Source organism: Panthera onca, chromosome A1, assembly GCF_046562875.1.
Source record: "Panthera onca isolate mPanOnc1 chromosome A1, mPanOnc1 haplotype 2, whole genome shotgun sequence".
NCBI classification, from domain to species: Eukaryota; Metazoa; Chordata; class Mammalia; order Carnivora; family Felidae; genus Panthera; species Panthera onca.
In genome coordinates this window covers 51,849,864-51,865,844 of record NC_138339.1, presented here as the reverse complement: position 1 = coordinate 51,865,844, position 15,981 = coordinate 51,849,864, and the positions used below count along the sequence as shown (strand labels likewise).

The following is a 15,981-nucleotide window of genomic DNA, read 5'->3' as shown; positions in this document are numbered from 1 at the left end:
TTTTCAGATAGGGAATCTGATGATCTGAGGCTTTTCCATATAGACCCAAAGGTGCACAATAGGTACCAGACAACACCAGGACTTAAATTCAGGTCTTTCAACTCCAGTGTGTTTCCTCTTGTTGTGCAGAACAGAGCTCTGCTTGATAAGGGAAACTCTTGACCAAGCAAGTCTGGAATGAAGCTTAAGTAGACTTCTTAGAAGGCAGATGTCTGTGCTTTCTCTCCACCCACATTTTCTCAGGCATGTATGGGATGTCATGAAGAGCAGTATGAGAGGGGAAAGAATAAGAACAATACAAGATAACCAGCAGCTCTTAAACACATATTATTTCCAAACACACAGAACAGATGGAGACAGGCAGAGAAGGGCCTGAGCTCCTGGCAAAGAGGAGAATTCGTTGCAGACATCTGTTCAGGTAGAGCTTGCCACCTGCCCCAGCAAAGAGGCCCTCCCTCATGCTGTGGTTTGTGGATTTGATTCATCCCAAGTCAGCTGTGAAACATTCTCTTGTTAGAATCAAAAGAATTGCAAATCAAGGGCACCTGGGTGGCTCAGTCAGTCAAGTATTAGACTTCAGCTCAGGTCATGATCTTGCAGTTCATGGGTTCAAGCCCCACGCTGGGCTCTATGCTGACAGCTCAGAGCCTGAAGCCAGCTTTGGATTCTGTGTCTCCCTCTCTCTCTCCCTCCCCTGCTCATGCTCTCTCTCTCTCTCTCTTTCAAAACTAAGTGGACATTAAAAACAAATAATCCAGTGAAGAAATGGGCAGAAGACATGAATAGACATGTCTCTAAAGAAGACATCCAGATGGCCAACAGGCACATGAAAAGATGCTCAATGTCACTCCTCATCAGGGAAATACAAATCAAAAACACCCTGAGATATCACCTCACTCCAGTCAGAGTAGCTAAAATGAACAAATCAGGAGACTATACATGCTGGCGAGGATGTGGAGAAACGGGAACCCTCTTGCACTGTTGGTGGGAATGCAAACTGATGCAGCTGATGTGGAAAACCGTGTGGAGGTTCCTCAAAAAATTAAAAACAGGTCTACACTATGACCAACCAATAGCACTGCTAGGAATTTACCCAAGGGATACAGGAGTGTTGATGGACAGGGGCACTTGTACCCCAATGTTTATAGCAGCACTTTCAACAATAGTCAAATTATGGAAAGAGCCTAAATGTCCATCAACTGATGAATGGATAAAGAAATTGTGGTTTATATACACAATGGAATACTACGTGGCAATGAGAAAGAATGAAATATGGCCTTTTGTAGCAACGTAGATGGAACTGGAGAGTGTTATGCTAAGTGAAATAAGTCATACAGAGAAAGACAGATATATGTTTTCACTCTTTTGTGGATCCTGAGAAATTTAACAGAAGACCATGGGGGAGGGGAAGGAAAAAAAAAAGGTTAGGGAGGGAGGCAAACCATGAGAGACTCTTAAAAACTGAGAATAAACTGAGGGTTGATGAGGGGTGGGAGAGAGGGGAAAGTTGGTGATGGGCATTGAGGAGGACACCTGTTGGGATGAGCACTGAGTGTTATATGGAAACCAATTTGACAATAAATTTCATATTTACAAAATGCAAATGGAAATCACTCTGTGATTCCATGCAAGTTAGTGGGGAACCCTAGTGTTGGAAAAATGCATGAGGGCTGGTATCTGTGGCCTGGGTTTTTGAGTCCTAGGATATCCCATGTACTAGGTGTGCAAACTTGGAAAATTCTCTCACCCTCTCTGGGCTTTATCTTTTTCACAAGGAAGGATAATCACCCTGCTAACTTCCCAGAGCTATCAAGAATCAAATAAAATGATGTAAGTAAACTTAGGTTATAACTACTGTAAGGAATAGTTGGCATTAAAAGGCATATTGAGTGGCAGTATAGCACTTTAGAGCCAGACTTTGTGGACTTGAATCCCTATTCTGCCATTTACTAGCTTTATGAGCTTGCCTCAGTTTCTCTGTCTATAAAGTGGGTATGATAACATAACCTATCTTACAAGGTTGTCATGACGATTAACTGAGTTTGTAAATGGAAAACAATTATAACTGGACCTAGAGAAATGAAGCATTTAAGAACTGAACAGAGAAAAGCCCTACAGGTTCAGATTACTATTTTTTTTGTTCCTCCTAATGTTTTGGGGAAGTTATATTTAAATGACCTGAATATCCCCAAGGAAGAGCATTAGGATCGAGTAAGGGCCAGATCCCAAGTAATAACAGGTGTTGGTTGGCCTCAGAAGTTTCTGGTGAGAGGTGGAAAACTGCCATGCACCTGAGGCTAGAGCAGAGAAAGAGCTCTCCCTCTGCTTTAAGGAGCTGCCTCCCCTACACTACACAGAGGGCCACGTCCACCTCCTTGGAGGTCTGTTTATTTCACAAGAGACTGAGCAAGAGGAGGGTGATACAGGAGAGAGGCGTGTGAGAGATTTAGCTCCAAACAAGAGGAGCTTTGCCATCTCACAGTGTGAGAAATGGGGACTGTCTGGTGACTTTGATGTTGACAGACTTGCACATTGAACTTGTGCCATCTGGTCCCAGCTGTGGGGTGAGAGTGAGCAGGGAACACTGCCTGAGGAAACACAGCACAATCTTTGTAGGGCCACAAGCCAGTTCCCACACTGTGTCCCAAAAATTGTTTTGAGTGAGAAATCTGAATCAGCCAAGGTTTTTTCAGCAGAGCTCTGACTTGAAGGTGGGTGAGTGATGATTTCCAGAGGAATGGATAATCCCCTTGTAATGGTCCAGCCCCCACCAGGACTCCCAGGAGCAGTGGAGTTTGCACTTGAACATGAAGATTAGACACAAAGTTAATAATGTCCACCGCTCTTCTGAAAATGAGACTGGAGAGAGGTCGAGTTCACTCACCACTTCTAGTTTTACGACACTAACCAGTGACAGCATAGAGAGGCCACCAAACCACTCTCCATATTTCCTCATCCCCAGGGAGCATCCTGACCAGTCGAGGACCGGCTTTGGCAGTGAGAGTCTTCTGCTTCGAGGCTGCACCATCAGGAACACCAAGGTGGCTGTTGGCATTGTCATCTACGCAGGTCATTGATTTATCTTGTGGTTTCCCCTTATCCTCCCCCCTCTTTGTCTTCCAAATCCATCTTCCATTAGTGGGAATTCACATTTATAAGTGGTACAAGAAACTTCCCATTTCTCAGCTAAGCAAAGAGAGGCTAGAATCCTAACAGCTCACTCCATCTACAAGAAATATATTTAGATTCCAAGCTAACACCACTCATCTGAACAGAAAGAGAAATTCATACTTATTCACCTCGAATGGTGTTTTAACACTAACTAAAGGCAGGAAAAAGAGTGTATCTTGAGCCAAACTTAACAACTCCACCTTTTTGTGAGAAGTGTGATGAGTTTCCTCATCTATGCAATGGCAAGAACATTTGGCTCAGACTCATAGCATACTCATGATGATAAAATGACCCAACATAGGAAAAGCACCCAACACTGTGTCTTAACAAACTGAATTCTCAGTGGGTTTTAGTTGTTGCATATACAATTATGCATTTATTATTATCTTTATTCATTTTGAGGTGCTCTAGTTCTCCTTTATGCTTTGATTTTGCTTTCCAATGGGGAAAAAAAGATAACATTCACAATGAATCTGAAGTCTGAGGGTGCAGTCTTGGGACTGCTATATCCCTCCTACTTCATGTCCAGCATTCAATTGGGGCTCCATCAATTTCTTTTCTTATATCAACAGCTTCAGACTTCTTCCACAGAGAAAACACAGTCTCCCTTGAGTGTCTACCTTCATTGGAAGATCCTAGAACATGTTTTCCTGGGTCTTCGACTCCCTAGGATGTCTTGATATATTTTGCTTGTTCATTATTTTCCTTGATGTGATTTGTTTCAGAATTCATAGAACTCCACTTTTGATGGACATGGAAGGGAATTTAAGATGCTAAGATTCACTTTTTGGGACCGTCAAAGAAAAATAGATCAAGGAAAAATAATGTCCCAATATATCTAGCTTTACCTAACTTGGTGGAGGCTGGTTGTGCATGTCAGTTCAGGTAACTCTTTTCGAGGGTCTTTGGCAATGGAGTTCAATGCCATCTGGTGGACCTACTAAAGATGAACTCCCCCCCCAAATGTCCACCCCTCCAAAAAACCCCTGGTCACTTTTCTGCCTGATCAGAAGCAAACTCTGAGTGGGTGATGGATGTGGTAAATGAGGGGGCAGAGTTGGAAGAGAGTGAATCATGACTCTGAGGAGTCAGGCTGCCTGGGGGTGAAATCCACTCACTGGATGCATGTTCCTGAACATGCTGGTTAAGCTTTCAACACAAGGAGACTAATAGTTCCCACCTTATAGGGTTATAAATTTCAAATGAGATTGTGAAAAGGGGTTTAACACAATGACTGGCATATATTAGGCTCTCAAAAATCGTGAGCAAAAATGGTACTAAGTGTTTTTAGTGTAATTGTCTACAGCAAGGGGTTCTCCACCTTGGCACTATTGAAATTTTGTTCTAGATTGTTCTTTGTGGTCAGGGGCTGTCCTGGGGAATGCTTAGCAGAATCCCTGGTATCTAGATGCCATTAAGATGTGACAACCCAAAATTTCTCAAGACATTGCCACATGTCCCCTGGGAGATAAAATCACCCCTGGTTGAGAACGACTAGTCTAGAGTCATATTTTCTCCTCTGATTATATGGATGGAAAAAATAGAAGCACCTCAGAGACAAAAAAGGCCAAAGTTAGCCTTCCAGAAGAAAGAGATACAATGTAGAGGTGTTTGCTCCTCACTCCAAACATTTGAGCCCCTACTGTGTTTAAGGATGTAATTTGTGTACTTTGTGTATATTAATTCACTCTCCTACCCCAACATACCCACAACTATTATCTCTCATTCTGAAAATGAAGAATTGAGGTACAAAGGGATTAATTCACCCAAGGTCATTTATCACCTGAGATTAATTCCTTATAACCTAATGTCAAGTATCTGCAGGGCCAAGCCCTGTCTGATTCTGGAGACCACATTCCAACCATTATACCATGCTACCTCCCCTGTGAACCCAATGTTTTCCAGGAGAACAGAGGAATCTCAGAAGGTGAGAAGCAAGATGGGTGGAAAGGGTGCTCTGAGGACCCCTTACATGGGGTGAGCCTGAAGGTAGGAAGGCCACAGTGCCTTCAGTGCAGTCATCCTGTGCTCATTGTGCTGTGGAAATTCCCCCACAACTACAGGGACTGGAGTCTGGTTAATAAGCCCAGAGTTTCCTCACTCCTACTGTTTTGCTGCCACTTTAAATCCACCAGGCAACCAGCTAAACAGCATTAAAGCCATTCACTGCTGGAGCTGATGTATTGGTTTTCTTTAATTTTGCACAGCAAATATGTGGTGTTTTTTAATTTGCTGAGGAATACAGCATGGTGGTTAAGTTTAGCAGCCCCAAAGGACTGTCTAAAGACAGTCTCAGTTTGGCTCTCAGCTCTTAGCTGTATGGCCTGGGTAACATGGATTGGTGGAAGGAGAAAGAGAATGGGAATCAGAATCCTGGGTTCTCAGTATGGCTCTGATGTTATGGCTTATTTCCTTTGGGCAAGTCCCTTCTACTGATTGGTCCCCAGTTTCCAACTGGAACAAGGGTGACTTAGATGAGATTGGTACGTTTCAAATATGTTGTCCTCTCTTTGAACAAAATTTTATGCAGAACTCCAAGATAGGCATGGAGCAGCTCAAGGCTAATGCTGCGGTGGAGGCCCTTACCACTCTTGAACAAGTGAAACCAACACCTTAGGCTAAGAAGCACATAGAAAACTACTGGCCTCAGACACTGTCCTGTCACAGGGCCTTGGCATGTACTGTTCCCGAGCCTAAAACCCTGTTCTCCCAACTCTTCTTTCTCCCTTAAGGTCTTCCTTATATGTCACCTCCTCTGAGAAGCCTTCCCTGACCATGTTCTCTAACACCATCTCTTATTTACCAGCCCATTGCTTATTTCATGGGACTTATTACTGGCTATAATTATTTATTTGTTTTCTTGTGTATTTTCACCAAAATGTGAGTCATCTGTCTCACCCTTGTATCCTACCATTAGCCCGTAACAGTGCCTTTGTGCAAATTAGAAAAAAATAGCCCTTCCTCCAGAGAGCTTTCTGTCATTTGCGTAAATTTATCCTAATAAACCTACAAATCTATGACAACTTAAAAAATGAGGGGTGTTTCTAGAGTTGTGCAGTATACAACCTGTACATAGTAGCTCTGTCAGCACATACCACAGCGTCTGGTGCGTAGGGGATGCTCAGTAAAACACGTGGTAACAAATTGTGTAAGGCCTCTACAGCTGTTCTCAGCAATCTCCCTGAGGCAGAAAATATTTAGGTTAGAGGATGAAGCCTCTTTTCTATTATAAGCTCTTGGAAGAGGTAAAGACATGATCCAGGCCAGAGAAAAACAGAAGCTAAAGGACTTACTACCTCATTTTCTTCCAAAGGCCATGAGACAAAAGCCATGCTGAACAACAACGGCCCACGATACAAACGCAGCAAGATAGAGAGGCGCATGAACACAGACATCTTCTTCTGCATTGGGCTCCTCTTCCTCATGTGTCTCGTCGGAGCTGTAGGTATGGAATGTTCGGAAAGAACAAGACCACAATAATCTTCTGTTTCTTTAGGCAAGTTGTTTCTTTAGGCAAGTTGTTTCAGCTCTCTGAGCCTCGATTTCCTCATCTACAAAAAAGAACTAATAAAAAATAAGTCCTATCATGTATTTGAATAGGATATCAATTGAATAAAATGTTTGTGAAAATCTACATGCCTATATAATCTAAATATTAGGAATATCATCTGTTGTTTATTTCTCTGAGAAATACTAATTAAACCTAGGCACTCTCTCAGAATAAAAGAATAAAAAGATGTATCAGTATAAGGACTGGTCCTCAAAGAGCTCATAGTTTATCAGGAAGGAGTCCAATTGTGAACAGGATTGATAACAATTTGTCCTACACATTGAAGACTGCAGAGAAGTACTGTATTAGTTTTCTATTGTTCCTATAAAACCACAACACAAACTTAGCAGTTTAAAACAACATTTGTTTATTCTGTTATAGCACTGGAGGTCAGAAATCCAAAATTAATTTCACTGAATTAAGGTCAGGGTGTCAGCAGGGCTTACCCCTTCTGGAGGCTATGAGGGAAGAATCTGTCCCTTGTCTTTTTGACATTCTAGTGATTCCTTTCTCCTTCTTCATAGTGCATTACTCCAATCTCAGCTCACATGTCCTTCTCCTTTTTCTATAGTAATATCTCTCTTGTCTTCTTTTTTATAAGGACATTTGTAACTACATCTTTGGGCCCATCTGGATAATCAAGGATACTCTTCCCCATCTCAAGACCTTTAACTTAAATCACATATGCAAAGCCCCTTTTGCCATATAAGATAGCATATTGAGGGGCACCTGGGTGGCTCAGTGGGTTACGTGTCTGAATCTTGATTTTGGTTCAGCTTATGATCTCATGCTTTGTGGGTTCCAGCCCCGCATTGGGCTCTGTACTAATGGTGCAAAGCCTGTGGGATTCTCTGTCTCCCTCTCTCTCTGCCCCTCCTCTGCTTGTTCTCTCTCTCTGTCTCTGTCAAAATAAATAAATAAACCAAAAAAAAGATATATTGATGGGGCTGGGGAATTAGGATGTGGGCTTCTGGGGAGGCTATTATTCACCCTACTATTGGTAATATGAGAGCATCAGGGGAGGAGGTCTTCCTGGAGGAGGTAGACAGAGCTGATTCCTGAATGCAGTAGGTTTTCATCACAGGAGGTAGGTGGTAGAGGCAGAATGGGCAGGAAGCTTTAAAAAGAGAGAAGTTACTCTTAGCCCTGGAAACAGCACAAGCAAAGCACAGAGATAGGAAGAAGAATCCTTTTATGCAGAGAAACATTTGACTGTTTGGTGTGGCAAGAGCAAAGCCAACCATGGAGACCTGATTAGAACCAGGCTGTGACCAAGTTCTACAAATGCTGAGTGTGGAAAGCTGCAGGAAGTATAGACATTGGTAATCTCAGCCATTTAAAGTTGATTCTCAGAGGGCAAAGAGAACACTTGCTGTGCCCACTTTCTCTAAGAATGGCCCTCAAGACCTTAAAGGAACCCTCCCCAAAAGAACGAGGGACATTCAAAAGGAAACACTTATGTGCTGGCTCCAGACCCCACCCCCACCCCGTTGACCCCAAAACAGTGGGCAGCAATTGTATTTGCTCTTTATTTGCCTTGGTTGGAAATTGTGTCCATTGCAGTTCTTGGAAAATCATGACTGAAAGGCTAAGACCTCCTAGACCTCAGAGAGATTTTGTGTGCCACCATGGTGAGGACAATGGGATTTAGCCTTGTGAGTAGCCTGCAGTTTTTAACTAATACACTTCCCAGTTGTGTCTAATGGCACTCCAGGTGAGTGTCGCCCACAGCTGGAAGGAGAACACCTAGAGGGCCAGGGAAGCAGGCAAACAAAACCATCCCCATGTGGCCACCTCATGTCCTCAGAGACACTGCAGGAACTGTTGCCTCTGCTTCAGAAAAGGCTTTTCAGGGAATGTCCGAGCTGGAAAGGACATTTGAGATCATCTCACTGTGTCTCCAGAGAAAGGAAGTTAATGATTAAAAGGTCACACAGTGAGATAAGGTATAGGCAAACAGAATCTACTTGGCAGATGGCCCAAAATAATAAATAAATTGAGAAAGTAACAGGAAGGGGCAGAATTGTATGCTGAGAATCAAGACTCATACACAGTGACAGGCCTCTGGTGGCGCCTAATTAAAGCACAGCCCTTGCTGTGAAAGCTCTCTAGTGAGTGCCATTTCCAGAGTTCTCTATCACCTGCTTACTTGGATTGTGTCAGGGTAGTGTTTCTTTTTTCTCTGCCCAGAATGCCCTCCTCAGGCATTTCTGATCACCTTACACCTTCCTTCCTGGTCTCCAGGACACCTCAAGGACTCCTCCTCTGTGCAGCCTTCCCTGGCTTCCCCTGAAGACCAGTGGTCCTTACTCTGAGTCATGTATTTGGCCCTTGGTCATTTGCCCTATAAAATTACCTTCAAATAACCTCATGTCAGTAACTCCCCTTTCTTCAGCCATATATAAAGGCATTGGGGCCAGCCTCTAACGTCTTGGGCAAAGAAGCATCTTGGGGGCAGGGTACATCCGTTATATCTTTAATACCCTGTAGTTCCTACCCTGGGGCTGAGAGCATTATACACACTCAGTTAGTCTATTTTCATAATAACCCTACAGAGGAGGTATTATTACTAATTGGCAGATGAGAACACTGAGATTCAGAGAGCTCTGAAGCACTTCCTCACACGACAGATGTTGTTATCCCTGTCTGCAGACAAGGAAATGGGGCTTGCTGTGCATTTGCAGATGCTCTGTGTAGTACCTCTCACAATCTGTGGGATTTGTCCCTTTACATCTGGCCTCTGGATTTTTAGCTACCTGCTCAAAGACAAGAACTGAGATTGATTCCTTCCTGAATTAATAAATGGATAGGTGGGTGGCTGGATGAATTGTGAAAGGGTGGATGTGTAGATGGATAGATGGGTATGTGCATGGGGGAAGGAGAGGGCCCAGCATACAGGTCTGTTAAGATCCCCGACCATGCACTTTCTGCCACACAACTAAAAAGAACTGTGTTCCCTTTTCTCTTTCCAATCCTTGTATAACATGACTTCATCAAAATATAGGTAATCCCAATGCTAGTCTCCTCCAGGTAAGACAGACTTTTAATGTCTATCAAGAGATTGAAATGTAGGTTATGTGAAGGACCACTTTAGATGAATACTCACACACTAGGACTAGGATGTAAAGAATAAGAATGGGTTCCTCCAAAGCACACTCATTTCCAGGAATATATTAAGGACTGCTATAATAGACCAATTTAGAATTAATTAAGGATTCTGCTTCATCTCTGATTTTGCCTCCTCTCAGGTCACAGCCTCTGGAATGGGACCTTTGAAGAACACCCTCCCTTTGATGTTCCAGATGCCAAGGGCAACTTCCTTCCCCTTGCCCTTAGGGGCTTTTACATGTTCCTTACAATGATCATCCTGCTCCAGGTAGGAAGCCTTCCTTAACTAGGGGCTCAAAAAGACCTGTGGCCAATACTCACTCAATTTTGTGAAATAAAGAAAAATAAAATAAAATAAATAAATTAGTTAAAAACTGGCTGACTCAATTAGTTAAACATCCAACATTGGTTCAGGTCATGATCTCACAGCTCATGATTTCGAGCCCCACATCGGGCTCTGTGTTGACAGCTCAGAGCCTGGAGCCTTCTTCAGATTCTATGTCTCCCTCTCTCTCTGCTCTCACTCTCTCTCTGCTTTCCCCCGCTCATGCTCGCATGCATTCTCATTCATTCTCTCTCTCTCTCTCTCTCTCTCTCTCTCTCTCTCTCTCTCTCTCAAATATAAATAAACATTTAAAAAATTTAAAAAAAGAAAGAAAAATCAGTGCTGGACCCAGGAAAGAACTAACTGAACTAAGATGAGAATATGTTCATTGCTTTCTTGTGGGTCTTTGAAAGTACTCAAATTTGGGACAATGTCAGGGCCAGCCCTACCTTGTGGAAGGAACCTTGCCCCAGATAATAGTGGACAAAAATATTTATCAGGCTTTACTGCTTAAGAGTAAGATTACAATAGTGATCCAAGTATACCTGTACCTTTGCCAGATATAATAGAACAGGTAAAATCCTAATGACCTGGGAACAGAAGAAGATAAAATAACCCAGAGAACTACAGGGAACTGTCAATCCCCAAGCATGGGAGAAAGGAACCACAGGTTAGTGTTTTAGCATCAAATAGACTGAGAGGGAAAAAAACACAACTGGCCCTGTAAAGAAAAAAAACACAAAAGCATAGAGCCACCTACAAGAAAGGGGCAGTCAGGAATAAGAGGATGAATAAATTCTTCAGACTCTGTAAGAAATTACAGTCGGTGAAAAGATGAAGTTGCAGTTTTGTTTTATGAAGCTCCATTTACATTCAATTTCTTGCAGTATTTGAGGGTGTTTTATTGTCCTCTTAAAGGTGAACTTTTTCAGTCATTAGTTCATTCATTCATTCAGCAGAGCAATGCTTTTTAAATGTGAGTTGAGTCATACCCTTCCTTTGCACAGAACCATCCAACGGTTTCACAATCCACTCAAATCCACAGTCCTTATGGCAGCAAATGAGGCCCTATGTGATTTGGACCCTGACTCCCTCATCTCCTAGCCAACTCCTGCTCATTCATACCAGACCTGCTTACTCTTACCCCTCAAATACCCAGCCCACTCCCACTGCCCAGGCTTTGCCCACAGTGCTCCTCTTCCCACAGATAAGTTTCTGGTTCACACCCTCATTTCTTCAGGTCTCTGCTCAAAGGTGATCATTTATAAAAGAGTCCCTCCCAGCTACCTTCTACCCTCTTGATTTTTCTCTTTCAATGCCTGATATATATTTGTTTACTAGAATATGAGGTTTTCAAGGCTAGGGATTTTTTTTCTGCTCACTGCCATCTTCAGGACCTAGAACAGGATCTGACACATGGCAAGCACTTGATAGATATTAGGTATTTAATCAGTGGACAGTAATCAACAATGGGTCAGAATACGTTTAAAAGTGAGTGGCAGCCACTGGTGGCATAGAGATCTGAGGGGTGTCAGGAAACTGTGGACAGAGGCACTAGAGCTCCTCATCCCCTAACCACCCAGGCACCCAGATGAGTGCCTACTCCAAACCAGATCTCCCTTATTAAAGAAGGCACATACTTTTTGACTTTTTAAATACAATTTATTGTCAAATTGGCTTCCATACAATACCCAGTGCTCATCCCAACAAGAGGCACATGCTTTTCAAATGCCCCTAAGAATTCTTAGGGAGGGATGAAGTCATTGACCTTTAGTTTCTCAGAGAAAGTCTATGATGTGAGCTGACCACAGCTTTCCATTAAATGCCTTCGCTGCTCACTGGTGAGAGTTCTAAGACTTGGAACTAGCCTGCTCTCTGACACAGTGGGAATCAATCTCTCCACAGGTGCTGATCCCAATCTCCCTGTATATATCCATTGAGCTGGTGAAGCTTGGGCAAATCTTCTTCCTGCAAAATGACCTTGACCTGTACGATGAAGAGACTGATTTGTCCATCCAGTGTCGAGCCCTCAACATCACTGAGGACTTGGGCCAGATCCAGTATGTCTTCTCTGACAAGACAGGGACGCTGACTGAGAACAAGATGGTGTTCCGGCGTTGCACTATCATGGGCAGCGAATATTCTCACCAAGAAAATGGTACAAGGATTCTCAGGGGCTTTCACCACTCTTTCTAAATGAATCACTCTGCTCTCCTAAAAGAATGGTAATGAAAGACATTTCCCTGGTTCCCCACAGTTTTTCCTGGCTCTGTGGCAGGTTGCTTCTTATAGCCCTGTGGGCTTCCTTGTCCTAGATCAGTGCTGTTTTTATCACCCGTAAACTTTCCTTTGTTCACAAAGGCCATCAGTGATCTCCTGTGTGGTAGCCCTCCAGTCAGTCTTTGGTGCCATTTACACACAGGATTTCTATCTGTCAGGAATGGATTGGGGATATGTCCAAATTATTTACCCATTATACAGCCAAGTTTTAAGAATTTGGGGGGTCACTTTACCTGACATGCAAGACAGCCTCAGTGTAGGTACATGGTCAGATTCAATACATCCAGGAAAAGCCTTCCATGTTAACTCATCTCTTGGATTTTTACTGAGGGAGAGCTTCAAGTTGGGAGGTGTGGCTGAATAATGCCTGAAATGTCATCATGCATGAACTAAAGCTGGCCTGTAAAGCTGACCTGATTTTCTCAGCAGCAACCCTCTGCCATCATCACCACACACTGCCCACACTTTCTAACTAAGAGAAGGAGTTTCAAGAGAGCAGCATTCATTCCTTTGAGTGAAAGGAACAGAGAAGAAGAAAGCAGGAGATACTATGGGGAGCCCAATCACCTTTGCCATGTTGGTAACCATTTACATGGGAGCTTCTGATCTCTTTTTAATAATAATAACAACTACCATTACCAGTACTTAGAGTATTCTGATCACTTTGACACATTATTTCATTAAGTCTTCAAAATAACCCTATGATAGGTATTTTTTTAAAACCCCTAATTGAGGAAATAGAGGCACAGGTTTAGTCAAAGCTCAGTCACCTAGCTAGGAAGTAGTAGAGTCGGATTTAAATCTGTGCAATTTAGTTGCACCCTTCCCTCTCCGGTCAAGGTAGTCCAGCTGCCCATGCTCCAGGGCAGCAGAGTGCTCTTATCCTGTGCCCTTTGCTCCCCCCCACAATGTCTGGGATTCCCCCACCTGTGACTTGGCCAAGGTGGACTGGTGCAATAACAGGACTCCTTTCTTGCAGCCAAACGACTGGAGACCCCAAAGGAGCTGGACTCAGACAGTGAAGAGTGGACCCAATACAAGTGCCTATCCTTCCCAGCCCGATGGTCTCAGCGCCCAGCAACAGTGGGAGGCCAAGGACGAGCCCAGCCTCTAAGGAGGTGCCACAGTGCCCGGGTACCTATCCAGGGTCACTCCCGACAAAGGTCTGTGGAGCACTGTGAAAGCTCACAGCCTCCTGTGGCCTTCAGCAGCTCCCTAGTAAGTCCCTGTCTTTTTCTCTTAGAGTTGCAGTGGCTTCTGTTGCAGATAGATGGGAGAGGACTCTGGGGTGTGAAAGAGAAAAGACCGTATAAGCCCTAAAGACCTCTTAAAATGGCAGCCCTTTAAGTCTTATATGCAATCTGCATTTGTGTTTTGTTGGGTAAATACAACTCTCATTCATTTTAAATGTTTAGTGTTTAGAAATTGGGAGATGTCACATAAACATATAGATTTCTGGCTTCTTTTTTATTTAAAAAAAATTAATGTTTATTACTTTGAGAGAGACAGAGACAGAGTGCGAGTGGGGGAGGGGCAGAGAGAGAAGGAGACACAAAATTTGAAGCAGCCTCCAGGCTCCAAGCTGTCAGCACAGAGCCCAACGTGGAGCTCGAACCCACAAACCGTGAGATCATGACCTGAGCCAAAGTCAGACGTATAACCGACTGAGCCACCCAGGTGATCCTCTGGCTTCTCTTTTAAAAAAGGAATTGGAAAATTTCTTGACACTAAGCCAGTATTTCCTTGTGGCAATAATTGGCCTTAATGACCAAGTTGATGCTCCTTAGACATGCTCCTTAGAAGCAGGTGGGCTTCTGTTCAACACAGACTATCCCCCTTCTCTGTTTACCCCCATCACTAAACTGAAGGCCAGCAGTGTGTCCATGATACATGTGTTTCCAAAATACAGTTCAAGAAAAAAGAAACAGTTGTCATGCTATGTTTCTATAAAGTAAAGAAACAAAAGACGGGCCTTAAGGCTTGCAGATTTCAAAAATGAAGAATGTACTTTTTTTGTGATAATCAAAAAGAGTCTTAAAGCAAAGAACTTCTATATCAAAATCAACCAGCACATTTCATTCCCTTAAATTAATTGCCTGGCCCCTGTGGGGATTTAACTCTGGTCTGGAGTTTTTGTATATGGTTCTTTCACATGTGATCCAATGATACAGCTATCACTAAACATCCAGGTAGCATGTAAAGAAATTGAGTTTCTTCCCCAAGATTACACACCATTCCCTCAAAGGCAAGGCCAGAACTAGGGCTTTCTGACTTCTGTTCCATTTTACTTTCCTCCATACCATGTTCTTTCTCTAGGAAACACACCACCTAGAATCTTCTACACTTACAGAAAAGACCACAGGGAGCCCCAGCTATCTTGAACAAAACACACATATTACAAGAAGGACTGAAGTGCTATTATAACATTATTAGAAAATTATCCTCATAATTTCAAAATTATCCTCATAATGAATTTCCTTCCAATTTTTATTTTCTCCATTAATACACACATAACTACATATATGTAACATTTTTGCAGTCATAATACCTATAAATTAAAGGTTCTGGGTTTTTTTTAATCTGATATGATATCAAAAGTATCAAAAGCGTCTTCCATATTGCTACCTGGTTTTCATAATCCAGGACTGTGTTTTCTGATCATGACAAAGTAATGCTGTGAATCTGTGTGTTCTGGGTTAGAACTTATCTAACTTCAGGTGAGTACAGTTAACTCTCATGTACTGTCTTGACCAACAAATGCAACATTAACAAGGATAAAACATGAGCCAGGTGTTAAGGCCTATGATGCTCATAAACATACAAGAGGAATGATCCATGGATGCCTTTGGAAAGATTTTTTCTTTTCTCTTTTCTCAGGTGAGATAACAGGGCATGCATATTGCATCTTTTCCTTCTTTGATTTAATTCTGACCCCTCTGAATGAAATGCTCTTCCCCAGCTCATTACCTAAATATTTGAACAACGAATTTAGTGAATTCTCATCAGGCACATGTTCTAAGTCTTGCACTACTTGTGTCTTTTGGCACCTTCCAGTTCTAAGCACCATGGGCATCCCATGTGCCTGAGAATGTCTGCCCCAGGACACATGGGCAGAAGCAGGAAGATTTCCTTTGTAGATCTCAGTTGGAACACAAAGATTCACTGCCCCTTGTTCAACCTGACAAATCTTAGTCACCCAGAAAAAGTGCAGCCCTTAGCCAGCCAGTGTGACTTTTATTTAGGACCTATCATTAAGGCCTACAACCATCACTGGCTGTCCTAAAAGTTAAATCACATGATGTTTATGATGCCCTGCAAGGTTCCTTCCAGCTATAAATTAGCACATTTGGGGTCAAATGTCCCAGGTTTTCATCTCAGCTCCATCATCTATAATGTGACTTTGGTCAACTTACTGAGCTAGAACCTCAATGTCCCCATCTTTAAAAAGGAGTATTGTTCTGTCTCATTACTTTATTTTGAGGACATAACTCTTAAAATTATAGGTTCTAGATAGATAACTAAAAGAAGTCTTAAACTTCTAAATCTT

At 42.7% G+C, this 15,981-nt stretch overlaps 1 protein-coding gene across 2 annotated transcripts in view; it reads left to right on the top strand.

Annotated features, from left to right (window-relative positions):
• The window catches only part of ATP10B (ATPase phospholipid transporting 10B (putative)), a 262,525-nt gene that overhangs the window by 193,064 nt on the left and 53,480 nt on the right, over positions 1 to 15,981 (top strand). For both annotated transcript variants that reach the window (XM_060634929.3, XM_078446512.2), the window contains 5 exons: positions 2,963 to 3,069; positions 6,485 to 6,616; positions 9,970 to 10,097; positions 12,060 to 12,312; positions 13,414 to 13,652. In XM_060634929.3, the coding sequence (XP_060490912.1) occupies positions 2,963 to 3,069; positions 6,485 to 6,616; positions 9,970 to 10,097; positions 12,060 to 12,312; positions 13,414 to 13,652 (859 nt within the window). The remainder of the gene's footprint in view (positions 1 to 2,962; positions 3,070 to 6,484; positions 6,617 to 9,969; positions 10,098 to 12,059; positions 12,313 to 13,413; positions 13,653 to 15,981) is intronic.